Genomic DNA, 27,680 nt, shown 5'->3' on the forward strand with positions numbered 1-27,680 from the left:
CCTGGTCCCTCGTCCAGCGTCAACGCTCCCTGGCCCCTGCAAGACCATGATGGCTGTGCCTGGTGGTGTGGTCAGGTGCCCTTGCAGGTGGTCTAGCACGCAGACCACGCTGATGTTAACGGTTTGGAATGGTCTGACGTGACACTTGGTGCCTCTCACCTCCCTTCAATGTGCCTGAAGTTGAGTGGCATCATCATGCGGTTGCGCAGGGCACTGTTCACAATGAAGCGCTCATCAGTGTGGGATGTGGCCAAAGGACGTCCACTTCTATGCCTTTCTGTGACTCTTCCAGTCTCTGTATCTCTGTTGCAACCTGCTGATGACACTCTGTGACACTCTAAGCTCAGTGGCCACTTCCCTCTGACAACATCCTGTTTGAAGCCTCACAAGGCGAGGTGCTGTTGATCAGTTGTTAGGTGTTGTCTTGGTCTCATGACGTCAACATGTGAACAGCACGATGAAGAGGACTGTTCGAATAACAATTCTAATTGAACCAGGAAATGTATTGGTGGATTCATGGATCAAACACCTGTTGTGAATTTTTCCGTTCAGCTCCTTGTTAGAGAACAGCAAGTTGTGCAAAAAGTACTGAAACACTGAACAGTTGGACATGTGCATTCAAAAGTTTAGAGAAGGTCAAATTAAGTTCACCTGTAAAGGTTATAGTGCATTTTAGCTTCATCCTGAAATTTCACCTGAAAGCCCAATATTCCTAACTTTTCTTGAGTAGTGTGTGTGTGTATATATATATATATATATATATATATATATATATATATATATATATGTGTACAGTGGGGAAAAAAAGTATTTAGTCAGCCACCAATTGTGCAAGTTCTCCCACTTAAAAAGATGAGAGAGGCCTGTTATTTTCCATGATAGGTTCACCTCAACTATGAGAGACAAAATGAGAAAAAAAAAATCCAGAAAATCACATTGTCTGATTTTTAAAGAATTTATTTGCAAATTATGGTGGAAAATAAGTATTTGGTCAATAACAAAAGTTATTGAAAAGCTATCATCTCAATACTTTGTTATATACCCTTTGTTTGCAATGACAGAGGTCAAACATGTTCTGTAAGTCTTCACAAGGTTTTCACACACTGTTGCTGGTATTTTGGCCCATTCCTCCATGCAGATCTCCTCTAGAGCAGTGATGTTTTGGGGCTGTCGCTGGGCAACACAGACTTTCAACTCCCTCCAAAGATTTTCTATGGGGTTGAGATCTGGAGACTGGCTAGGCCACTCCAGGACCTTGAAATGCTTCTTACGAAGCCACTCCTTCGTTGCGTGGGCGGTGTGTTTGGGATCATTGTCATGCTGAAAGACCCAGCCACGTTTCATCTTCAATGCCCTTGCTGATGGAAGGAGGTTTTCACTCAAAATCTCACGATACATGGCCCCATTCATTCTTTCCTTTACACGGATCAGTCGTCCTGGTCCCTTTGCAGAAAAACAGCCCCAAAGCATGATGTTTCCACCCCCATGCTTCACAGTAGGTATGGTGTTCTTTGGATGCAACTCTCAACTTCTGGATCATCCAAATGCTCTCTAGCAAACTTCAGACGTGCCTGGACATGTAGTTTTTTAAGCAGGGGGAAAAGTCTGGCACTGCAGGATTTGAGTCCCTGGCGGCGTAGTGTGTTACTGATGGTAGCCTTTGTTACTTTGGTCCCAGCTCTCTGCAGGTCATTCACTAGGTCCCCCCGTGTGGTTCTGGGATGTTTTCTCACCGTTCTTGTGATAATTTTGACCCCACGGGGTGAGATCTTGCGTGGAGCCCCAGATGGAGGGAGATTATCAGTGGTCTTGTATGTCTTCCATTTTCTAATATTTGCTCCCACAGTTGATTTCTTCACAACAAGCTGCTTACCTATTGCACATTCAGTCTTCCCAGCCTGGTGCAGGTCTACAATTTTGTTTCTGGTGTCCTTTGACAGCTCTTTGGTCTTGGCCAAAGTGGAGTTTGGAGTGTGACTGTTTGAGGTTGTGGACAGGTGTCTTTTATACTGATAACGAGTTCAAACAGGTGCCATTAATACATGTAACGAGTGGAGGACAGAGGAGCCTCTTAAAGAAAAAGTTACAAGTCTGTGAAAGCCAGAAATCTTGCTTGTTTTTAGGTGACCAAATACTTATTTTACCGAGGAATTTATCAATTAATTCATTGAAAATCCTACAATGTGATTTCCTGGATTCTTTTCCCCCCATTCTGTCTCTCATAGTCGAAGTGTAGCTATGATGAAAAGGCCTCTCTCATCTTTTTAAGTGGGGGAACTTGCACAATTGGTGGCTGACTAAATACTTTTTTGCCCCACTGTATATGTGTATGTGTATATATATATGTATGTGTATATATATGTATGTGTATATATATATATTTGTATATATATATATTCTTTATCTCTCTCTCTGTCTCTCCCTCTCTCTCTCTGTCTCTGTCTCTCTCCCCCTCCCTCTCTCTCTCCCTTTATCTCTCCCTCTCTGTCTCCCTCTTTCCCCTCCCTCTCTCTCTCTCTCTCTCTCTCTCTCTCTCTCTTTCTATCCCTGTCTCTCTCTCCCTCTCTCCCTCCCTCTCTCTCCCTGTCTCCCTCTCTCCCTCTCTCTCCCTCTCCCTCTCTCTCCTCCCCCCTCTCTCTCTGTCTCTCTCCCTCTCTCTCTGTCTGTCTCTCTCTCAAAGGAGGAAGTCTGGGCTACGAATGGAGCAGTCCTTATAGTGAACAGCAGTCTCAAACCTGGTGATCATTAGATCCTGCACTGTGCTTTTACTGAGCTGTGTTTTACTACTGATCTGTGTTTTACTACTGATCTGTGTTTTACTACTGATTTGTGTTTTACTACTGATCTGTGTTTTACTACTTTGCTGTGTTTTACTGATTACTAATTTTTTTTTGTTTTTGGTTCCTTCATAATCAAGTTTCTGTCACATGACTTACTGAAAATAAAGGAACCTTAAAAGTCAGTCTCTCTCTCTCTCTCTCCCTCTCTCTCTCTCCCTCCCTCCCTCTCTCCCTCACTCTCTCACCCTCCCTCTCTCCCTCTCTCTCTTTCCCTCTCTCTCCATGTCTGTCTCTCTCTCCATCTCTCTCTCCCTCTCTCTCTCTCTCTCTCTCTCTCTCTTTCTCTCTTTCCCTGTCTCTCTCTCCCTCCCTCTCTCTCTCTCTCTCTCTCTCTCTCCCTCCCTCCCTCCCTCCTTCTCTCTGTCTCTCTCAGACTGGTGATGCTCCTCTCCTCCATCATGGTTTCTTGTTCCTTGGACAGACAGTAAGTTCTCTCCATTCTCTTGATGTGTTCCTCTGGTTGTGTAGTGTGTAGTATAGTGTACTGTAGTTTAGTATAGTGTAGTGTGTAGTAGAGTGTACTGTAGTGTAGTATAATGTAGTGTGTACTATTGTATACTGGTGTGTAGTATTGTGTAGTATTGTGTACTGTAGTGTGTAGTTTAGTGTAGTGTGTAGTGTGTCGTAGTGTCGAATAGTGTAGTAATGTTGTCTAGTAGCGTGATGTAGTGTGTAGTATAGTATAGGGTTTATAAGTGTGGTGTAGTGTGTATTATAATGTGTGTAGTGTAGTGTCGTAGTCTTGTGTAGTAGTGTGGTGTAATGTGTAGTGTAGTGTTGTGTAGTAGTGTGGTGTAGTGTGTAGTATAGTGTAGTGTGCAGTAGTGTGTTGTTGTATGTATTATAGTGTAGAGTGTAGTATTGTGTAGTAGTGTGGTGTAGTGTGTCGTATAGTCTAGTTTGTAGTAGTGTGGTGTAGTATGTATTATAGTTTAGTGTGTAGTGCGGTGTATAGTGTGTAGAAGTGTGGTGTAGTGTGTATTATAGTGTAGTAGTGTTGTGTCGTGTGTAGTATAGTGTAGTGTAGAGTGTAGTGCTGTTGTGTAGTGGGGTTGTGTGTATTATAGTAAAGTGTAGTAGTGTCGTGTGTAGTATACTATAGTCTAGTCATGTGGTGTAGTATAGTGTTGTGTAGTAGTGTGTAGTATAGTGTAGTGTGTAGTTGCGTGGTGTAGTATAGTGTAGTGTGTAGTAGTGTGGTGTAGTGTGTATTATAGTGTAGTGTGTAGTATAGTTTAGTAGTGTTGTGTAGTAGTGTGGTGTAGTGTGTAGTAGTGGGGTGTTGTGTGTATTATAGTGTAGAGTGTAGTATAGTTTAGTAGTGTGGTGTAATGTGTATTATAGTGTATCGTGTAGTAGGGTTGTTTAGTTGTGTGGTATAGTGTAGTGTATCATAGGGTCGTGTAGTGTGTATTGTAGTATAGTGTAGTAGTGTTGTGTAGTGTGGTACAGTGTAGTGTGTATTATAGTATAGTGTGGTGTGGTGTAGTACGTAGTGTTTTGTGTAGTGTAGTGTGGTGTAGTGTGTAGTACAGTGTATTGTTTAGTAGTGTGGTGTAGTGTGTATAATAGAATTGTTTAGTAGTGTTGTGTAGTAGTATGGTGTAGTGTGTAGTAGTGTGGTGTAGTGTGTATTATAGTGTGTATTGTTGTGTAGTACTGTGGTGAAGTGTGGTGTGGTACAGTATAGTGTGTATTATAGTATTGTGTAGTCGTGTGGTGCGGTGTAGTGTGTAGTATTGTGTGTAGTGTAGTGTAGTGGTGTGGTGTAGTGGTGTGGTGTAGTGTATAATGGTGTGATATAGTGTGTATTATAGTATAGTATAGTAGTGTTGGGTAGTAGTGTAGTGTGTAGTTTTGTGATGTTGTGTGTATTATAGTGTAGTGTTGTGTAGTAGTGTGTCATGTGTAGTACAGTGTAATCTATAGTAGTGTGGTGTAGTTTGTAGTAGTGTGGTGTAGTGTGTATTATAGTATAGTGTAGTAGTGTTGTGTAGTGCAGTATAGTGTGAGTGTAGTAGTGTGGTGTAGTGTGTAGTAAAGTGGAGTCGTGTAGTGTGGTATAGTGTGTATTATAGTATAGCGTAGTCCTGTGTAGTATAGTGTGCAGTGTAGTAGTGTGGCGTAGTGTATAGTGCAGTGTAGTGTGTAATAATGTGGTGTAGTGTGTATAGTATAGTATAGTTTAGTGGTGTTGTGTAGTAGTGTAGTGTAGTTTGTAGTAGTGTGGTGTAGTGTGTATTATAGTATAGTGTAGTAGTGTTGTGTAATGTGTATTATAGTGTATTTTGTAGTGGAGTGTGTAGTGTGGAGTGGGTAGTGTATAATATAGTTTAGTGTAGTGGAGTGTGTCGTGTACTGTAGTGTAGTGTGGATTGTGGAGTATGTTGTGTAATGTGTAATATAGTGTATATAGTATATAGTATAGTAGTATATATAGTATATATAGTATAGCTCCACAGTCTCTCTGTACGTCCGTTTAGTGGATGGATTTATCCACCCACGGCTTCTGGTTTGGAAATATCCGAAGCCGTGGGTGGATAAATCCATCCACTGCGCTCTGAATGCTCGCACGGCTGCTTACAACGACGGTCTAGAAGTGTCTAGTAGTGTCTAGTAGTGTCTAGTAGCTAAACGGACGTACAGAGAGACTGTGGAGCTACAGATGGAGTGGGACACCAGATGCTTGTGGCAGAAGCTGCAGACTATTACTGACTACAAGAGCAGCTCCTCCCCAGCCACGAGTGTGGACGCCTCCCTCGCAGACCAACTGAACTCCTTTTATGACGGTTTGAGTCTGGCAACAGCACCGCTAGCTCGCCGGCTAACTGGAGTTACAATGCTGGGGATGAGCGCCCACTTTCAGTGTCTGAGCATGGTACCACCACAGTACCACCATACTAACACAGTGCTAACACAGTACCACCATATTAACACAGTACTACCATGCTAACACAGTAGCACCATACTAACACAATACCAACACCGTACTAACACAGTACTAACACAACCAACACAGTACTAACACAGTACTAACACAGTGCTACCATACTAACACAGTTCTCACACAGTACTTACACAGTACCAACTCAGTACTAACAGTACTACCATACTAACACAGTGCCAACACACTACCAACACAGTACCAACACAGTACTAACACAGTATTACCATACCAACACAATTCTAACACTGTACTAACACAGTACTAACACAAGACTAACACAGTACTAACACAGTACTAACACTTTACTAACACAGTACTAACATAGTACTAACACAATACCAACATAGTACTAACACAGTACTAACACAATACCAACACAGTACTCACACAGTGCTAACACAATACCACCATACTAAAGCAGGTCTAACACAGTACCACCACAGTACTACCATACTAACGCAGTACTAACATAGTGCTAAAACAGCACTAACAGAGTACCAACACAGTAATATCACAGTACTAACACAGTACTGCCATACAATACAGTTATAAGACAGTACTAACACAGTACTTACACAGTACCAACACACTACTAACACAGTACTACCATACTAACACAGTAGTAACACAGTACTAACACAGTACTACCATACTAACACAGTACATACACAGTACCAACACTGTACTAACACAGTACTACTATGACAACACAGTTCTAACACAGTACTACCGTACTAACATAGTACTATCACAGTAGCAACACAGTACCAACACAGTACTACCATACTAACACAGTTCGAACTCAGTGCTAACACAGTACTAACACAGTACTAACACAGTACCATGGGTTCATTAATATATGAACAAACCCTGTGGAAGTCACATATGGAGAGAGAGAGAGAGAGACGACTGTGCCTTGGTCTCTCTACCAGAGGGGCCTTGACCTCCTTCTCCAGGTTCAGTGTGTTTGCAGAGACAGCATCAACAGCACAACCAGAGAGTAACTGGAAATTCAATAAATAACTGTGGTATGATATGGGCCAAGGAAGTGGAATCACCAAAACAACATTAATAATAGATACAGCTGCAGGCAGCGATACACAGCGTCCAGTTTAGTCGTGTTAGGTATGAATTACAGTTTTCCCAGTTTCCGTAACGCCATGATCATACTAAACGACCCAATTCAGCTCCATTTCGACCCCATTTTGTTGTGGCCGACAAATTTCCAGTGTTGTGCCCAAATAAACGTTCATGACTTGATGTTCAAAAAGTTGCCATTGGCATACTGCACATACATATTCTGGACAAGTACTTATCTTTCGTCTAAATTGTTGTATAACAAATGTCATTATTATTATTATTTTGTTTTTAATTTTCATATATTTTTTGTTCACTACATGTTTTAAGATTTGATTGGTACTGTTCATTGTTTGCACATTTGTTTCTACATTTTCATGTTTTTTTTTCAAGTCTTCTCTCCAATAATATCAAACAATATCATTCAGTCTTTTACGTTTCCTATGCTCATTATTGGAAGTACATCTTACAAATTATTTTTTTGTTATATAGTTTGTTTTTTATTTTATCTGCATCTTATTTGGTATATTGATAAAGTTGAACTTCATGTTTTTTTTTCTTGGCTGGAGGTTCAGCTTGAGATGACATCATAAGCTTTGTCCTTTCCAGATTAGTTTGATTTGCTAAATTTTTTTGCACAATCTTCCTAATTTTTCACATTGAAAATGTGACAAATTCATAATGACATTCATTGGGATGTTTCAGTTAAACTTGTAATTTAAATTGTGATTTTGATGTACAGTACTTTAACCACTTCTTACACCTATATGTGAAAATATCTAGACCGAGGAGATCCGCCGCAGTTGTATTTCCGCCTCAGTAGCCCGACTTCCATTTACATTTTTTACATTTCATTGCATTTAGCAGACGCTTTTATCCAAAGCGACTTACAATTGTTCAAACACCGACGGACGCAGCCATCAGGAGCAATTAGGGGTTAAGTGTCTCGCTCAAGGACACTACAGCATGCTAGCAGGAGGAGCCTGGGATCGAACCAGCAACCTTTAGATCACTAGACCACCAGCTCTACCTCCTGAGCTTGCTGGAGTTTTCCTTCATGTGTTTAATAACAGTAAGTCAGATTTTTCTGTCATTTTGCTCATTTTCACTGATTGTAAATGATAGCACCCTAAATAAATAGTTACCATCAGCACCAGCAGTTATGATTGCTTTATGTATGTCACCATTATCATTTCAATGGCAAATATTACATTGTAAGCACAATTTTTTTCTTTGAAATATGGTCAAAAAAAGGAAGTGAAAATTTGGAATTTTTGATTATAATAATATCAGTTGAATTTAATTTTTACATCTTAACCTACATTATGTAGATGTGAGCAATTTGTAGAACTATCTATTTTTGTAGTTGTGTGTGTTACACATGGGCTTTTGTTCAAATTGTCATTTATTGGTGTTTTTATTTCATCACAGGCGCTGCTTTGACCTTGCATTACTTTATTTTACAAGGGACAGTCATTATGGCCAGTCATGACATGATGACAATGATTTATTCCTTCTGTTGTCAGAGATGTTTGGTGCATTTGGTACAGATTCAGACTTATCTTGGAATTCCTTGGACTTGAATGATTGTTTTTGCCGTCTGTCTTTGCAGCTGGACTCTTGGTAGTATTCATTAGATCCATTCTGTTTTTGCCTGTCATTTATATCTGCTTGTTGTCCATGGACTTGAAATGTCTCTTGACTTTGACTGAATGGATGTTCAAGATTACAGATGCCTCGAGACAGACTCAGTGTTATTGTAGGAGTGCTGCTACAAAGCTGCTGTGTGACTGCTCTTTGACTGCTGTGTGACTGCTGTTTGACTGCTCTTTGACTGCTGTGTGACTGCTGATTGACTGCTGTTTGACTGCTGTGTGACTGCTCTTTGACTGCTGTTTGACTGCTGTTTGACTGCTGTGAGGCTGCTGTGTGACTGCTGTGTGACTGCTGTTTGACTGCTGTGTGACTGCTGTGTGACTGTTGTGTGACTGCTGTTTGACTGTTGTTTGACTGCTGTTTGACTGCTGTTTGACTGTTGTTTGACTGCTGTGTGACTGTTGTGTGACTGCAGTTTGACTGTTGTTTGACTGCTGTTTGACTGCTGTTTGACTGTTGTTTGACTGTTGTTTGACTGCTGTGTGACTGCTGTTTGACTACTGTTTGATAACTGCTCATGTTTCCAGGGATGTGCAGCCACACAGCCCATCAACGGCTCAGCAAACGTTATTTCCAATGTTGCAGAGTATTACACAAAGTATGTTTTCTTGGTTGTGGTGGTATTGCAGTAGAACCTCTTCTTCTTGGTTGTGGTGGTATTGCAGTAGAACCTCTTCTTCTTGGTTGTGGTGGTATTGCAGTAGAACCTCTTCTTCTTGGTTGTGGTGGTATTGCAGTAGAACCTCTTCTTCTTGGTTGTGGTGGTATTTCAGTAGAACCTCTTCTTCTTGGTTGTGGTGGTATTGCAGTAGAACCTCTCCTTCTTGGTTGTGGTGGTATTGCAGTAGAACCTCTTCTTCTTGGTTGTGGTGGTATTGCAGTAGAACCTCTTCTTCTTGGTTGTGGTGGTATTGCAGTAGAACCTTTTCTTCTTGGTTGTGGTGGTATTGCAGTAGAACCTCATCTTCTTGGTTGTGGTGGTATTGCAGTAGAACATCTTCTTCTTGGTTGTGGTGGTATTGTAGTATAACCTCGTCTTCTTGGTTGTGGTGGTATTGCAGTAGAACCTCTTCCTGGAACATTACCTTTTCTTCCACCAGACCTTTTCATATCTGATAAAGATCAGTTCCTTTTACCAAAATATCATCCAAAGTACTTTTTGTCCAGCTGCAAACATGATGGATTTTGCTGCTAAAGTGACAGCGACACTGTTTATTTCTTTAGTTTGTTTATTGTCATCAGCTTGATGCCATGAGCTTCTAAATGCTCCAAGTTGTGCTGAATGAACCGTTGTATTGAAGTCAGCTGATCTGCAGGAACTCTCCTCAGAGGTGTTGTTCTCATATTTTTAGGCCTTTTGTTCGCGGTTATTTTCACTGGTTTCATGAGTTTCTTTCAAGGTTTTCTGTTTGCTCATTTCTTGAACACGTGCTCAGGATGGATGTTCCGTCCGCTCCTTCACTGTCTTAGACTTTCAGCTTCTCTTTGGCATCTTCAATGCAAAAACATACAAACAATACAATTATTTCATAGAACAATAAAATAATGACATGTTAGTGTCCGCGTGTCATTTATTACAGGTAGTGTAATGAGGTCGTTATGACGGTGACAGGGTCGTTGTCAGCGTGCGTTGGTTCCTGTTTCCAGACTGATACCAGGTTTGTCAGCTGTTGTCACGCTGATCCACTGTGTCCTCCTGTCGCACGGAAGAAAAGCTGTAATGCGGGAGGTTCGCTCCCAGTCCGTCGTGTCCACTGCGAGGTCGGGGCGGAGGGACACTGTTTTGAACGCACGTTTAATGTTTTGATTTATAAATAAAGACACGTTTAATCTAAATGAACTATCACATTTTTCACGTGTTTTTCACATGATCATTTTTTAATCTCTACACCTCGTTCCAAATGATTATGCAAATATTTTTCTCTGATTTTCCTAAATAGTCGATGCAAATGACAGTCTGTAATTTTCAAGTAATCAACCATATGATTCAGGGTATAATTCAAATGTTATCGCACAAACCTCCCAGTGATAACAGTATTTTTTTCAAAAATAAAAACCTCAAAATGCACTGTTCCAAATTACATTACATTACATTTAGTCATTTATCAGACGCTTTTATCCAAAGCGATTTACAAGGGAGAATAACATTCAAGCTACATTGCGACAGAGATTAGTGTAACAACGCCATTAGTGTAACAATAAATACTGCAAGGTAGTGCTAAGTAATTGTAGGTTAGGACAGGAGGTACTTACTGAAGAGCTGGGTCTTCAAGTGCTTCTTAAAGACAGAGAGGGAGGTCCCCGCTCTGGTCATTTTTGGCAGCTCGTTCCACCAACGTGGAACTACAAATGAGAATAGCCTGGATTGCCGTGGCTGTATGGCCGGCATAGCCAGGCGACGCTCATTTGACGAGCGCAGCATCCGGGGGGCAACATGTGCTCTTACAAGAGCATTAAAGTAGGCGGGAGCATTCCCAGCAATCACTCTGTAGGCCAGCATCAGATACTTGAACTTGATGCAGGCGGCTACAGGAAACCAGTGGAGCTCGATGAGCAGCGGAGTGACATGTGCCCTCTTTGGCTGGTTGAACACCAGTCGCGCCGCCGCATTCTGTAGGCGCATTCTGTGTTATTATGCACAACAGAGTTTCAAAACATCTTATAGGTTGTAAAGAACAGAAAATGGTCATTTGTTGAATGTGCAGCATTAGGAGTCATATTTACTGAAATCAAAAGCTATTTCAATCAAAAACATCTGAACAGGCCAGGTTACATGTTAACATAGGAGCCTTCTTTCATATCACCTTCAGAAGAAGAAGAAACAGTCTTTATTCGTCACGCAACACACCACAATACAACACATGCTTGCACACACACACACTTTGATGGTGGCCGGTGAAATGGGTCCTATGCTGCACACAGAAAGGCTCCTATTTGGGAGATAACCCGCCGGAGCACGGTGCCAACAGCGCCCCAGGCGGGAATCGAACCCAGGACCTTCTTGCTGTGAGGCAGCAGTGCAATGCACTGCGCCACCGTGCCACTGTTTCTGCTTGAATTTCTTTGCAGGACATCAGAACAGCCTCCCAGAGCTGCTGTTTTGATGCCAACTGCCTCCACCTTCATATATCTTTTGCTGGAGGATGCTCCAAAGGTTCTCAATAGGGTGGAGATCAGGGGAGGATGGGGGCCACACCATGAGTTTCTCTCCTTTTATGCCCATAGCAGCCAATGACACAGAGGTATTCTTTGCAGCGTGAGCTGGTGCATTGTCAGGCATGAAGATGGTTTTGCTGTGTAAGGCCCGGTTCTTCTTTTTGTACCATTGGAAAAAAGTGCTCAGTCGGAAACTCTATATACTTTGGCGAGGTCATTTTCACACCTTCAGGGGCCCTAAAGGGGCCCACCAGCTCTCTCCCCATGATTCCGGCCCAACACATCACTCCGCCATCTCCTTGCTGACGTGGCAGCCTTGTTGGGACATGGTGGCCATCCACTACTCCATCCATCTGCACCATCCAGGGTTGCACGGAACTCATCAGTAAACAAGACTGTTTGAAAATGAGTCTTCATGTATTTCTGGGGCCCCTGCAACCCTTTCTGCTTGTGAGCATTGGTTAGGGTTGGGCCCAATAGTAGGTTGATGCACAACTGCAAGCCTCTGGAGGATCCTACACCTTGAGGTTCGCAGGACTCCAGAGGTACCAGCAGCTTCAAATACCTGTTTGCTGCCTAGTAACGGCATTTTAGCAGCTGCTCTCTTCATCCCATGAGTTTGTGGCAGAAACCTTCCTCATTCTGCCTTTATCTGTACCAACCCGTCTGTGCTCTGAATCAGCCACAAATCTCTTCACAGTACGATGATCACGCTTAAGTTTTCTTGAAATATCGAATGTTTTCATACCTCGTCCAAGGCATTGCACTATTTGAGGCTTTCGGCAGCAGAGAGATCCTTTTTCTTTCCCATATTGCTTGAAACCTGTGGCTGCTTAATAATGTGGAACGTCCTTCTGAAGTAGTTTTCCTTGAATTGGGCTCACCTGGCAAACTAATTGTCACAGGTGTCTGATTGATTCCAGTGATCCAAAGAGCCCTGAGACACAATACCATCCATGAGTTGAATTGAAAAACAAAAATTAAATGTTTAGGACACTTCAATCCAATTTGCATAATAATTTGGAAGGCGGTGAATGTTGGACCAATGGAGGTGCACTTCCATCTGCATGTTGCTCTTCAGGCGTTCAGTTGAAACATCCCTGGAGAACGTGTTTTCACAGCTACCATCGTTCCTGGATGACGCAGTGCGGACACAAAAGAAAAGGTGGCTTCCTCCAAAGGTTGTTTGAACTTTCTGCGCTGCCAAAACCTCTTCTGTGACCCATTATAGTTTCTGGGATTTTGTAAAATGCAGCACGAGTTGGTTTTCCCAGTTTCCTTGAGACGCAGCCCCGGCTCAAAATTAAAGTTTGCATCTTCAATTTTGCAACAAAGGTTTATACCGTGGGCACGGTGAAAACACCTGTGATGCAAGCCTAAGCACATGCATGAGCATGTGCGTGAACGTTCAGTACACAAGGGTCCCACTATGTGTGTGTGTGTGTGTGTGTGTGTGTATTTATGTGTGTGTGTATGTGTGTCTGTTATTTATATATATATATATATATATATATATATATATATATATATATATATATAGGGGGGTATTTACTGACCTATTCTACTGTCGTAGAACAAAACGTGAAAATCTCTTAAGCTTGTGTTAGCCACAGACTTTATTTGGGGAATTTAACCAAAAACCCACTGACTTTGGGACAAGGGAACAGGAAGTGCGGAAATGCAAACCCATTTCTGAGTTTTAGGACTCATTCCTGCACCACTCTATAGCATCCCGGTAACCATGGTAACCTCCAATGGAAGCAGATGGTGGTGATTCCCCCAGGCTGCCCTGCTCAACGGGCCCCTGGCAGCACCACATGCTGTTCACACACTGTACACACTGTACACACACTGTACACACTGCACACTATAAGCATACTGTACACACAAGTCAATTCATTTAGGTTTTATTAGCACGACCATAAATAAACACAGTATTGCCAAAGTACATTGTACAAACCACTGTCTGTTAATTTTCTCTCTCTCTGTCCCTCTCAATTTCTCTCTCCCTCTCTCTCTCTCTCTCTAGGTGAGTGATGATGGAGCTGTTTGGAGGAGAGCTGGGGCTTCTGGGAGGAGGGGAAGGGCTTAGGGATGATGTCATGTATCCGTCGTCAGGATTGGCCCTGGCGGCCGCCTACCACGACATCAAGAGCCGGCTGGCGAGTCTGGAGAGAGAGAACAGTAGTATCAGAGGAAAACTGCAGCATTACGAGGTCAAGGTATAGACAGTAATACACAGTCATACACAGTAATACCCACCCATTAATACACACACACATTTTATATATATATATATATAAATATATATATATATATATATATATATATATATATATAAAATTCCAAAATAGAATAATATAAGCCCAAATAATAGCCGCTGTGTGGCTTTAGTGGGAAAAAGAAGACAATTAGTGCTTTACCGACATTATTTTTTATGATCATGGAAGGAGAATAACGTAGCAACAACAGTGAGTTGCATAATGAGTTGCATATTCCAAAGCAAATTACCAAGAGGAAGTCCAGGCAAAGAGTAGCCCATTTATTTTCAGGCATTTGGATATGAATTCATGAAGTACACACACACACACACACACACACACACACACACACACAAATTGATACACACACACACACACACACACACACACACACACACACACACACACACACACACACACACACACACACACAAATTGATACACACACACACACACACACACACACACACAAATTGATACACACACACACACACACACACACACACACACACACACACACAAATTGATACACACACACACACACACACACACACACACAAATTGATACACACACACACACACACAGACACACACACAGACACACACACACAAATTGATACACACACACGGGCGTGGCCTTGGGCTCTGGGTTCAGGTTCTTCTGTGGCACTTTGGGCTCAGAGTGTTCTTGCGGCTGTTCTTGACGACACATCGTAACATAACGAGACACTGAATATCCTCCTCTCCTCCTCTTCTCCTCTCCCCCTCTCCTCCTCTCCTCTTCTCCTCCTCTCCCCCTCCTCCTCTCCTCCTCTCCTCTTCTCCTCCTCTCCCCCTCCTCCTCTACCCATCTCCTCCTCTCCTCCACCCTCTCCTCCCCTCCCCCCCTCCTCTCCCCCTCTCACCTTCTCCTCCTCTCTTCCTCCTCTCCTTCTCCTCTCCTCCTCTCCCCCTCTCACCTTCTCCTCCTCTCTTCCTCCTCTCTTCCTCCTCTCCTCCTCTCCCCCTCTCACCTTCTCCTCCTCTCTTCCTCCTCTCCTTCTCCTCTCCTCCTCTCCCCCTCTCACCTTCTCCTCTCTTCCTCCTCTCCTTCTCTCCCCCTCCTCCTCTACCCATCTCCTCCTCTCCTCCACCCTCTCCTCCCCTCCCCCCCTCCTCTCCCCCTCTCACCTTCTCCTCCTCTCTTCCTCCTCTCCTTCTCCTCTCCCCCTCTCACCTTCTCCTCTCTTCCTCCTCTCCTTCTCCCCCCCTCCTCCTCTACCCATCTCCTCCTCTCCTCCACCCTCTCCTCCCCTCCCCCCCTCCTCTCCCCCTCTCACCTTCTCCTCCTCTCTTCCTCCTCTCCTTCTCCTCTCCTCCTCTCCCCCTCTCATCTTCTCCTCTCTTCCTCCTCTCCTTCTCTCCCCCTCCCCCTCTCCTCACCTCCTCTTCTCCTCTCCCTCTCCCCCTCTCTTCTCCTGTCCCCCGCTCCTCTCCTCCTGTCTCCCTCTCCTCCTCCCTTCCCCCCCTCCTCCTCTCCCCTTCCTCCACTCCTCTCCTTCTCCTCTCATCCCTTTCTCTTCTCCTCTCACCCGTCTCCTCCTCTCCCTTTCCTCCTCTCCTTCTTCTTCTCTCCTCTCCTAGTTTCCTATGATCAGTGATTTTATGGAGCAGAGGACTCTTTGCTGCTTCTGTGATTCCATCTCCAAGGAAACCAGTGTCATCCAATCAGAATCCACCAACCTCCAGCAGAGGGTCAACTCACTCACTCAGGAGGTAGATCAATAACTATGACTAGTACTACTACTAAAATAAATAACAACAATAAATACAAATATAGCTGCAAGCAGCAATACACAGGGTCCAGTTTAGTTGTTTCAGGTACATATCACCTAAAATGTGACGCCATCCTTGTGTGTCAATGTACAATTGCGTACCACGGGTCTGCTTGAATACATGTGTATACATACTATATACACATGTATTACCAGAAATAGTTAATAAGCATGCATCATTATTATTTAATAGTGATTTCTCAATTTCTCTATTAATTTGCATAGCTACATGATACAACGCAGAGTCGTAGTGATCTACACTGATGCAGCCACTGAACGTGGGTGAGTTTGTGGGGGAGGATCTCAGGGACGATGGTGTTGAATTCAGAGCTGAAATCCACAAACAGGACCCTGGCGTACGTCCCGGGGGTCCAGCAGGGGGCCTGTGATGTCCTTCAGGGGGGCCAACGCCAGTCTCTCAAGGATTTCATGACAACAGACATCAGGGCGACGGGCCTGTAGTCATTCCTTGAATCCCACAAAGTAAGGAGGGACCCAACGCCGCATGGAACAACCGGATGATGTGCAGCCAGATGGTCATTATCATCCTGAGGGGTTATTACCATGTCTGAGCTGACGTGGTTTGTTCCTCACACCTTCGGAGTCTGGCCTCATCCTGAGGAACCAGTGAAGCTGAAAAAGGGAAATACAGGATTCTCATTGATAGTATTTCTCCCCCTTTCTCTCTCCCTCCCTCAGCTCCAGAAGAGCAAGGAGAGGGAGGAGAGGTTGGAAGATGTGATCCAGGCCTACGAGAAGATTCACCTGGAGAAGAGCAACGTCCAGAGAGACCTGGACAAGATGGTGAACTCACACACACACACACACACACACACACACACACACACACACACACACACACACACACATACAGTTTGCATGTTCTCTGCATGTGCACGTGGGTTTCCTCTCACCATAAAGACATGTGCTTCAGTTTCCACTCCTGTTGATGCCATTGAGCACAGCTTTGGTTCTACAGTAGATCTAGGATTGGGCTTCATGCTGTGCTGTTAGTTAATGAGGATGGAAACTTGATTCTGCAGTTTACATCTTCATATGCATCCCTAATGTGTGTGTGTGTGTGTGTGTGTGTGTGTGTGTGTGTGTGCTCAGACATCGCTAGCCGATCAGCACATAGACCGGATCCGGAGTCTGGAGGCGGCTGTGCTGCAGGGCGAGGCCAAGGTGCAGCAGCTGAGTGTGAAGCTGCACAGCAGGGAGTCGGTGCACAGCAGCCTCAACGTGCCACGAGGTGCGTGGTGGAGCCTCCGGTGGCCACCGGGTGCAACTACACGCTGACGGCCATTTCCTGTGCCACACTGATGCAAAATGTCTAAATAACATATTTAGTGGTTGACATGAAGTTCCAATCAGGGGGCGTCAGGTGTGCGTGTCTTATGGAGCCCAATTGGCCTATGACATCACTTCCTGTTCTCTGGTTTGTTAATTTAAAGATGGAAGGATTTTAGGCTTTATACGCTCATTTTCACTCTTTCATGAATATTGTAAACAATGTGCTTATGATGTGCTCAAAGTAATATAATTCTGGTCTGAAGGAACAATGATTTATATTTTTACATGTATTGGGATATTTCTCTAATATTAAAATATCCGCAAATATCCAAGTATCACGAGATGACTTTGTATATGTATGACCGTATGTATATGTATGTGACAAATAATCTCTTGAACTTGAACTTGGTTGTGTCCACAGAAAGACAGACAGACAGGCAGACAGGCAGACAGAGAAAGGTCTAGAACTAGCTGAACTTGTTTTTACAAGATTGAAAGATTCAAGGAAGCAAAGGACTAAAGCGCCCTCTAGAGGTCGGAAATTACAAGTTCAAACTTTTAATGGCTTTTGATGAGTATATCCTCTCTCTGTCTGTCTCTCTCTCTCTCTCTCTCTCAATTCAATTGATGTTTATTTGATGACAGTTATTACAATAGTATTTCCAAAGCTAAAGGCAGGTAGCACTCAACAGCAGTGCATGTCTGTCACTACCACACCTGTCTTACACTGACCACACCTGTCCTACACTGACCACACCTGCCTTACACTGACCACACCTGTCCTACATTGACCACACCTGTCTTACACTGACCACACCTGTCTTACACTGACCACACCTGTCCTACACTGACCACACCCGTCCTCCACTGACCACACCAGTCTTACACTGACCACACCTGTCCTACACTGACCACACCAGTCCTACACTGACCACACTTGTCCTCCACTGACCACACCCGTCCTCCACTGACCACACCTGTCCTGCTGTGTCGTTTCCATTCTTTAACAGTTAAGCTTTAATTTTGCGATGGGATTTTTAATACTATCTCCCCTTCCAAGCCTTGTTTATTTAATTTTGTAGGTCTTGGCAGTCTTGTCCTCTGTTTTTCTGTCCATATAACATCCTTTTCCTTCTTTTATCCCCTTTTCCAAGTTGTTCTCTAGTGGTGTGGCTGTGGCAGGTACTCACTTAGCATCACTTAGCATCACTTAGCTTCACTTTTTTAAGTGCTATTTCAGTCCAGTAGTCGTTCCAATGAATTCCAGGAATTCTTCTGGATTCATTTAAGGTTAAACTTGTTATTGTACAGTTACTCCTCACTTAACGACCGAGTTCCGTTCCTACAACCAGGTCGTTAAGCAAATTAATCGATGAGCGAGGACCCGCGTTATTTCACGTTAAGGGGGCGTGACTGGTATATATAGTGTATATAGTATATATAGTGTATATATAGTGTATATAGTATATATGGTGTTATTTCACGGTAAGGTGTTGTGGCCATTGTGTAGCCAGCCCACGAGGCATTTATATTGACAACAATCCTATGATATATTTAAATTTGTAGTATTCATTTCACTGTTTTTTTCCTGTAATACTTAATGGTACTACCAGATAGCGCTGGGCCTTTTCTGATGTCAAGTCACTTTTCTTCACGTTACCTGATCGTCACGTATGGATCACAATAACATAATGAGCAGACCAAAATTGCGCAAAATTGACAGCGGGCTTTCAACAATTGGATTGGATTGGATTGAAAAATATTTTTTTACTGAATTACGATCGGCTCATTTTTGGAGTTAATGGGAGAAGCCGATGATTTTCTTGAGCTGAAAGACACGCACTGGCTTTGTGATTTGGCGTTCGCTGTGAACGTACTGGCACATGAATGAGCTGGACGTGAAGCTACAAGGGAAGATCAGTTTGTATATGACATGTTTTCAAAGGTGAAAACCTTCAAGGTCAAATTGACTTTGTTCTCTAAACAAATGACAAACAAATCAATTGCACATTTACCCGTGCAAGCGCCGCTGGAACAAGCCCCCAACATGCCAGACAATACAGTCAATCACTGGACGACCTGCACTGAGATTTTGCCGTAGATTCTGTGATCGAACTGAGCCAGACAAAGTCTTCAAACATCCACAGTTGGCACAGAGGATGCTGCTGTTATTTGGCTCTACCATAGAGTATGAACAGAGGATGCTGTTGTTATTTGGCTCTACCATAGAGTATGAACAGAGGATGCTGCTGTTATTTGGTTCTACCTAGATTCAAGATTTTTTTTTTTTTATTTGTCACATACATATACATACTTCCATACATATATGCAGTGAAATGTAATGCAACGCACCCGGTGATAGCACACAATAAGTCCTAGAAAAAAGTACAAAAATAAAATAAAAATAAAAAGTAGAAAATTCCTATCTAATAGACCGACTAACTGACTCCTAAAACGTAATACAGTAAGTGGAATACTTATAGAATAAGATAAAAAATATATAGAATAAAATACAATAAAAAATAAATTGAAATAAAATGGAATAGGTTGAAGGAATATGCCTATGTATATACAGATATGTGCATTTAAAGTGGCATGTGAATTAAAGTGGCATGTGAATGTGAATAGTGTGAGGTAGTGTTTGGGATAATACAGCACAGTATACAACAGTACGGCGCAGCAATACGGCATCACGAACAACCCTGAACAGTGATACAGTATGCGGTACAGTATGCTACATACAGTACAGTAGGTAGTGGAGCCTAGTGCATGGCTCAGTTAGGACCCCTGGTGAGGTCAGCGTTGACAGTTCTGATGGCTTGAGGGAAGAAACTCCGTCTCAGTCTCTCTGTTCTCGCTGTGTGACTGCGGAGGCGCTTGCCTGACCGCAGCAGCTGAAACAGTCCGTTGTTGGGGTGATGAGGATCCTTCATGATCCTACGGGCTCTGCTACTACACCTCCTGGTTTATAGCTCCTGCAAGGGGGGGAGGGTAGTTCCAGTGGTACGTTCAGCTGAACGCACCACCCTCTGCAGGGCCCGCCTGTCCTGGGCAGTACAGTTCCCAAACCAGGCAGTGATGTTGCCTGTCAGGATGCTCTCCACTGCTCCAGAGTAGAAGGACTTGAGGATCCTCACCGAGACCCGGAATTTCCTCAGCTGCCTGAGGTGGTAGAGACGCTGCCTCGCCTTTCTCACCAGAGTGTCCGTGTGAACAGTCCATGTTAAGTCCTCTGTGATGTGGACTCCCAGATATCTGAAGCTGCTCACCCTATCGACAGAAGTCCCATTAATCCACAAGGGCGCGTGCGTCCTCGATTGTGATCCACGCCTAAAGTCCACAATCAGCTCCTTGGTTTTGCTGACGTTCAGGTGTAGGCTGTTGTCCTGGCACCAGAGTGACAGGTCAGCCACCTCCTCGCGGTAGGCCTTCTCATCGCAGTCAGTGATCAGGGCCACGACCACGGTGTCGTCAGCAAACTTGATGATGGTGTTGGAGCTGGACCTGGCCACACAGTCATGTGTGTACAGGGAGTACAGTAGGGGGCTGAGGACGCAGCCCTGGGGGGATCCTGTAATCAGGGTGAGGGAGCTTGACATGTACTTCCCCACCTTGACCACCTGGGGGCGGCCTGTGAGGAAGTCCAGGATCTAGGTGCACAGCGGACCATTCAATCCTAGCTCCATCAGCTTGACAGCCAGTCTGGTGGGAACTATGGTGTTGAAAGCTGAACTATAATCAATGAACAGCATTCTCACATAGGCCCCCTTCTGGCCATCCAGGTGCGTGAGCGTGGTGTGCAGTACCTGGGAGACCGCGTCATCCGTGGATCTGTTCTGCCGGTACGCGAACTGCAACGGGTCCAAGGTGCGGGGGAGGGAGGCGCAGATGTAATCCTTAATCAGCCTCTCGAAACACTTCATGACCACCGAGGTGAGGGCCACCGGACGGTAGTCATTCAGGCAGGTTGGAGAGGCGATCTTCGGGACAGGAACGACGGTGGACCTCTTGAAGCAGGATGGGACCACTGATTCAGCCAGGGAGATGTTGAATATTGTGGTGAACACCGGAGCTAGCTGGTTAGCACAGGTCTTCAGTACTCGCCCAGATATGCCATCTGGGCCCGCAGCTTTCCTGGTGTTCACCCGCATCAAAGCCCTCCTGACCTCGTGCACGGACACTGAGAGTGCGCGCTCGTCCCCAGCGGTGTAGCTCCAATTAGCCGGCGAGCTAGCGGTGCTGCTGCCAGGCTCGAACCGCGCATAAAAGGAGTTCAGTTCGTTGGCCAGGGAGGCGTCCACACTCGTGGCTGGGGAGGAGCTGCTCTTGTAGTTTGTTATTGTTCGCAGCCCCTCCCACAAGCGTCTTGTGTCCCCCCGCTCCATCTGCAGCTCCACGGTGTCTCTGTACGTCCGTTTGGCGTCTCTCACCGCCCTCCGCAGATTGTCCGACGCCGCTTTGTAATTGTCCATGTTGCCAGATACAAGTCCGTCGTTGTAAGCGGCCGTGCGCGCATTCAGAGCGCAGCGGATGGATTTATCAACCCATGGTTTCTGGTTTGGAAATATCCGAACTTTCACCGTGGGAACGATTTCATCCGCGAGCGTAGCCACAAAACTCACTACAGCCTCCGTAAACTCGCTGACGTCACTTGAACTCGCTTGGAACACGTCCCAGTCTACGTCAGTCAGAGCGTCCTGAAGCGCAGCCTCTGATTGGTCCGTCCACCTCTTCACTTCCCTCGTCATCACCAGATCCCGCGCGATCAGAGGCCTGTAAACAGGAAGCAGCGAGATCGCGGCGTGATCTGATTTCCCGAAAGCAGGAAGCGACACGGGCTTGTATCCGTTCTTGTAAGGAGTGAAACAATGGTCCAGAGTTCTGTCTCCCCTGGTGGCACACGTGATGTGTTGGTGGAAATTCGGCAGAACTTTTTTCAGGTTGGCCCTGTTAAAGTCCCCAGTCACCACCACAGCCGCGTCGGGATGTCTGTTCTGAAATCCGCACAACACATCACACACAACATATGTGTGTGAACAGATGTTCAGTGTGATGAACATAAACAACAAAACAGGCCACAGAGCCCAGTTTACTGACACCTGAGAGCTGTCCTACACATCCCCACAACCACAATTGCACCAGATTTTGATGCGATGGCAAAAAAGGGAGACCAGCAACACTGTTCTCATTACTGTGAGTTGTTGTATTTTTTATTTAAAAAATAATTTATTTATTAAAAAATAGGATAAGAGAGAAAATAGATTTCACATATATTTTACCCTTTATCCATCCATCCATCCATCCATTTTCCACCGCTTATCCGGGGCCGTGTCACAGTGGCAGCAGGCTGAGCAAGGAACTCCAGGCCCTTCCGGCTCAGCTCCCACTTCACCACAACGGTCCGGTACAACGTTGCATCACTGCTGACGCCACACCGATCCACCTGTCCATCTCACTCGTGAACAAGATCCAGAGACACTTCACTTCACACTTCACAACTCCTTCACTTGGGGCAGCAACCTGCTCCCAACCCGGAGGGAGCAATCCACCGGATTGCAGAATCGGGGACAAGGGGCAACCTTGGCACCCACTGAGAACATGTTTGACTTTGTGCAGAGAATGCGAACACTGCTTTCACTTTGGTTGTACAAGGCCCGGGTGGCTCGTACCAACGGTCCCGGTACCCCATACCCCCCCAGTAACCCCCACAGGGTTCCCCGAGGGACTCGGTCGAAAGTCTTCTCCAGGTCCACAAAACACATGTAGACTGGATGGGCAAACTCCCACGACCCCTCAGCAACCCTGCAAGGCTAAAGAGCTGGTCCACTTTTCCACGTCCAGGACAGAATCCGCATTTCTCCTCCTGTATCTGAGGTTCGACAATCGGCCGGAGCCTCTTTTCCAGCACCCTGGAGTAAACTTTTCCAGGGAGGCTGAGTAGTGTGATACCCCTATAATTGGAGCACACCCTCCGTTCCCCCTTTCAGGTTTCTCCATCTTGCCCACATGAGCATTGAAGTCTCCCAGTAGAACTATAGAGTCCCTAGGCGGAGCCCCTACCAGGACGCCACCCAGATACTCCAAGAAGGCTGAATATTCTGAATTGGTGTTCGGTGCATAAGCACACAGCAGTCAGAGCTTTCCCCTAGCAACTTGTAGTCGCATAGAGGCGACCCTCTCGTTCACTGGGGAAAACTCCAACACAGTGGCACTCAGATGGGGGCTCGTGAGTATCCCCACACCCGCCCGGCGCCTCTCACCCTGGGCAACATCGGAAAAGGAGAGAGTCCGGCCCCTCTCCAGGAGTTTGGTTCCAGAGCGAGTGTTGTGCGTATAGGTGAGCCCAACTATATCTAGTTGGTACTGCTCCACCCCGCCAGAGAGGTGACATTCCACGTCCCTAGAACTAGTCTACGATGCTTAGGACCAGCAGGCCCAGGCCCCCACCTTTGCCTACTGCCCGGCTGACATGGTCGCCGATCCCAGCGCCTATCCCTGCAGGTGGGGAGTCCACAGGGTGGCGACTCCATGGTATTTTTTCGGGCTGTGCCCGGCTGAGCCCCATTGGACAAGGCCCAGCCACCAGACGCTTGCTGGCGAGCTCTTCCCCCCAGGTCTGGTTCCAGGAGGGGGCCCCGGTTTCCCTATTCTGGGCGAGGTACCATGTTGCCTTGATTGCATTAGGGTCCTTTGAATCGCTCTTTGTCTGGTCCCTTCCCTCGGACCACTCCGCCTTGGGAGAGCCTACCAGGGGCTAATTCCCCGGACAACACAGCTCCCAGGGTCACAGGGACACACAAACCCCACCACCGGGATAAGGTGGTGATTCCTCCTTTTACACTTTATGCTTGCATATTTTTCACCTCGTCTACTAATGGTCTGGCCCGCCGGTCAGTTTTAAAAACTAAATGTGGCCCCCGAGACAAAAAGTTTTCCCACCCCTGGTATATAGTGTATATTGTATATATAGTGTATGCTGTATATATAGTATTGTGGTGGATGGGATGACTTAAGTAGCCAGAGTTGATGCTCGTTGTTGGGCTAACGAGCATCAGGTTTAAAAACCCCGTCCACACACACAGTCTGGATGGGAGCCCTGTGTCTTGACATGTTCCATCTGCTCCTGGCTTGTTCCACCTTGCCTCATCTCTACAATAAACTGGTGTTCATCGTTTTCGTTCAAGCCATGAAGTGCGGTGTTCCAGTGGAACCGGGTTCCACGGTGTCTGGCACCAGGAGGTCTCAGTTTACTAAGCGTCATCCACTCCAAAACGTCTGCTGTTACCGGTAGCAACCAGAGAGTGACCTTGTGACCTCAAGATGCCCAGGACACACCCCTGCTCTCACAGAGGGTTGGGGTTAGTTGTGTTGCCATGGAGGTTTTGCCCACATTCATGTTTGTCACCTGGCTCGGCAGCGGCTGACCTGTCATGGTGGAGGGGGATGTGTTGGGGGTCAGGAGGGTGTGTTGGGGGTCAGGGGGGTGTGTTGCGGGTCAGGGGGATGTGTTGGGGGTCAGCGGGATGTGTTGGGGGTCAGGGCGATGTGTTGGGGATCAGGGGGTTGTGTTAGGGGTCAGGGGGATGTGTTGGGGGTCAGGGGGCTCCGTTGGGGTTAGGAGGATGTGTTGGGGGTCAGGGGGGTGTGTTGGTCTCTCTCTCTCTATTCTCTCTCTTTCTTTCAGACGGGCGTGGCGCCACGCTGCAGAGCTCTCGCAGTCTCGACGCCCTATCAGACCTGAAGTTGCAGCGTCTGGAGGCGGAGCTTGAGGGGGCTCGGCACCAGGTGGAGGGGGCGTGTCAGAGAGAACAGGAAATGCAGGCGGAGCTTCAGCATCTACAACAGGAAGTAGCCCAGCTTCAGGAGACACAGAGACAGGTATGGATGAATGGATGGTTGGATGATGATGGATGGATATACGGATGGATGAGGGAGGGATGGATGAAAAGACGATGATGATGGATGGATGGATGGATGATGATGGTTGGATGGATGGATGAGGGATGGATGGATGATGATTATGATGGATGAGGGATGGATAATGATGATGGATGATGAGGGATGGGTGGATGAGGATGGATGGATGATGGGTGGATGGATAGATGATGATGATGGATGATGGATGGATGATGATGGATAGATAATGGGTGGATAGATGGATGATGGATGGATGATGATGATGATGGATGATGGGTGGATGAGCCTCTCTTGCTTTCTCATTTGCAGGATTTAGCACCACCTTGTGAGCACTGTAATGTGGAGTGGATAAAGAAGGCTGGGGATGAACAGTAAGTATCTGTCTGTCTGTCTGTCTGTCCTTCTGTCTGTCTATCTAACTAACCATCTATCACTCCATCCCTCCCTCAGGGTGAGCCTGGCCTTGGTCTACACCGAACTGACGGAGGAGTTGAGTCGTGTCCGTGGCCTCGTGTCTGAACAGAGCGTGGTGCTGCGGGGTTTGGAGCCTGCTCGCTTCCAGACAGAGAGCATCCTGGGTAATGGAGTCCTTTCTCCAGTCCATCCTTGTCATGTTGTCAGCATCACAATGACATGCACACGTTCAGCTGATTTCTTATTTACCTTGTACCCCCCCCCCCCCCCCCTCCCTTTCTCAACCCCTCAGCCTCTCGTCTCCCCCCAGCCCTGCACCATCTCTCCCCCACCTCCACCCAGCGGCCCCCCTGCTCCCCTGTCAGGCTCCTCCCCTCGCCGCCCCTCTCCCCTTCCCCCTCCTCTGGCCCCTCTTCCTACTCCCACTGGCCAACCAGCAGCCGCCTGCGAGCCACGTTCCAGAGTCGCCGTAGTTACTCCGAGGTGCGGCTCCATCGTCAGAACGGAATATTTACTGTTTTATGACATCACAGATATGATATGAAATCTTACACTTCCTGTTGTCCCGGATCACACTTGAGATACTTTTCATTTCATGATGGTCACCAGGTCAGATGAAATCATAGTGTTCCCAACCGGTCATCCTTGTTGCGTGAGTTCAAAGGTCGTCGGGGGGGAAGTCTGAATGGGTTTGGGTTTCCACCCCGTCTCCCTGAACCTCCTGGACGGACTCTCTGACGGAGCTGACGGAGCTCTAAGGCAATATCTTTCTTCGTCTGTCCATTTTTCACGTTTTTCACATTTTGCAGAATGATGTAATCGGAGCAACAGGACATTTTTGGGGTTTGGGAATAATGGGCGTTCCCTGTAGCAACAGCAGCATCCCTCGGTTTTTTCGCCACGGTTGTGCACCAGAGAGTGCGCCGTCATCCTCTTGGTCCATGTCAGGAGGGCTCAGACTAGGAAGGAAAACATCCTGCTGGAGCTTCCTGGATGACATCACACAACTCGTGGTAAACACGCCCGTTCGTCGCTCCACCCGACGCTGGAAGTATGTGGCCATCACAAAATGGGCTGAATAAGCGTCCGATCCAGCATCAAGTCTTCCATGTTGGAGTCTTTCACCCCAAGAGAGAAGATCCCAGAACTACGTCACCCAGGACTGAAGACCACACCCTTCTGGGTCATCATGCCTTCTTAACAAAGCACCGTTCAATCTTTACTTTGCTCAAAATGTCAAGTTTAGAATTGAGGGTGGAGCATGCCGGCCTCCTCAGAAGGTGTGTTGATCCTCCCAACACCATGCCCTGTATTTAAGCTCCTCCCACCATTCTGGCCCTCGTTCTGTGATTGGTCAGAGAATGCATTGGCCCCTCCCACTCTTACCTGGCTAGCGTAGTCGGGCATCACGGCCACACGCCACCGTAGAACATTGGAACAACTATAGTTATAGATGAATGGAGCCATGAGTGATGTCACCACCTTGCTTGTTCCAAGATGGCCGCCCCCTAGTGGCCAACATGCAAACTGTTGTTTATTGCTCCAGCAAATCAAGGTGGATTTCAGGTTGGGACGCAGTGTAATATGTCAGATAAAATGCAAATAAACCAGAGTCCTATTCCCAAATGCTTCATCTGCACTGTAATAGTGACCTTTCGCCATTTGGGCTCTAGGTGTCAGACCCCTCGGCCCTCCATCGGCCCCCAGCTCGCCTGATGAGGGACCCGGTATCGACCCTCCCCAAGCCCAGGTCCCTGCTGGGAGAGAAGGGGGTCTTTTTCCAGCCCAGAGCCCAGCTCCGGACCTCCCTGGTGGGCCTGGTGAGACCGGCCTCAGCTCACGGGGCTGGAGGAGGAGGAGGAGGAGGAGGAGGCGGTGGCAGCAAGAGAGGAGGCGGTGGCAGCAAGAGAGGAGGCGGGGGCAGCAGTCTCAGTAACAGCCCCCACCACCGGCCCCTGGACCTGCCCTTCCCCCTGGTGTCTGAGGTGAGAGTGTCCGTAGAATAAAAGGTAGAACAAACTGGAGATGGACCAGGATGAATATTTATCATAATAATAATTATAATAACATATCATATCTCCATCCTTATTCTAAGGAAAGTGTGATAAATGTCCAGGGTTGAATGTAAAAAGTGCAGCTGGCCGCAGGGGGCCACAGTGCACCTGCAGGGGGCCACAGTGTGCCTGCAGGGGGGCACAGTGAGGCCCTGCAGGGGGCCACAGTGAGGGCCTGCAGGGGGCCACAGTGCACCTGCAGGGGGCCACAATGCACTTGCATGGTGCCACAGTGCGCCTGCATGGGGCCA

At 46.3% G+C, this 27,680-nt stretch overlaps 1 protein-coding gene across 5 annotated transcripts in view; it reads left to right on the forward strand.

Annotated features, from left to right (window-relative positions):
- The window catches only part of LOC307236825 (TANK-binding kinase 1-binding protein 1-like), a 30,782-nt gene that overhangs the window by 1,375 nt on the left and 1,727 nt on the right, over nt 1-27,680 (forward strand). Inside the window, exons 2-12 of one of the 5 annotated variants that reach the window (XM_080009378.1) lie at nt 2,681-2,738; nt 3,214-3,264; nt 13,706-13,898; nt 15,561-15,692; nt 16,451-16,555; nt 16,865-17,003; nt 24,729-24,922; nt 25,271-25,332; nt 25,412-25,539; nt 25,668-25,858; nt 27,049-27,360. In XM_080009378.1, the coding sequence (XP_079865504.1) occupies nt 13,713-13,898; nt 15,561-15,692; nt 16,451-16,555; nt 16,865-17,003; nt 24,729-24,922; nt 25,271-25,332; nt 25,412-25,539; nt 25,668-25,858; nt 27,049-27,360 (1,449 nt within the window). In that variant the 5' untranslated portion in view covers nt 2,681-2,738; nt 3,214-3,264; nt 13,706-13,712. The remainder of the gene's footprint in view (nt 1-2,680; nt 2,739-3,213; nt 3,265-13,705; nt 13,899-15,560; nt 15,693-16,450; nt 16,556-16,864; nt 17,004-24,728; nt 24,923-25,270; nt 25,333-25,411; nt 25,540-25,667; nt 25,859-27,048; nt 27,361-27,680) is intronic. The other 4 variants (XM_080009377.1, XM_080009379.1, XM_080009376.1 and 1 more) reach the window with 4 other exon arrangements.

This window comes from Zeus faber, assembly GCF_960531495.2.
Source record: "Zeus faber genome assembly, chromosome: 11".
Classification (NCBI taxonomy): Eukaryota; Metazoa; Chordata; class Actinopteri; order Zeiformes; family Zeidae; genus Zeus; species Zeus faber.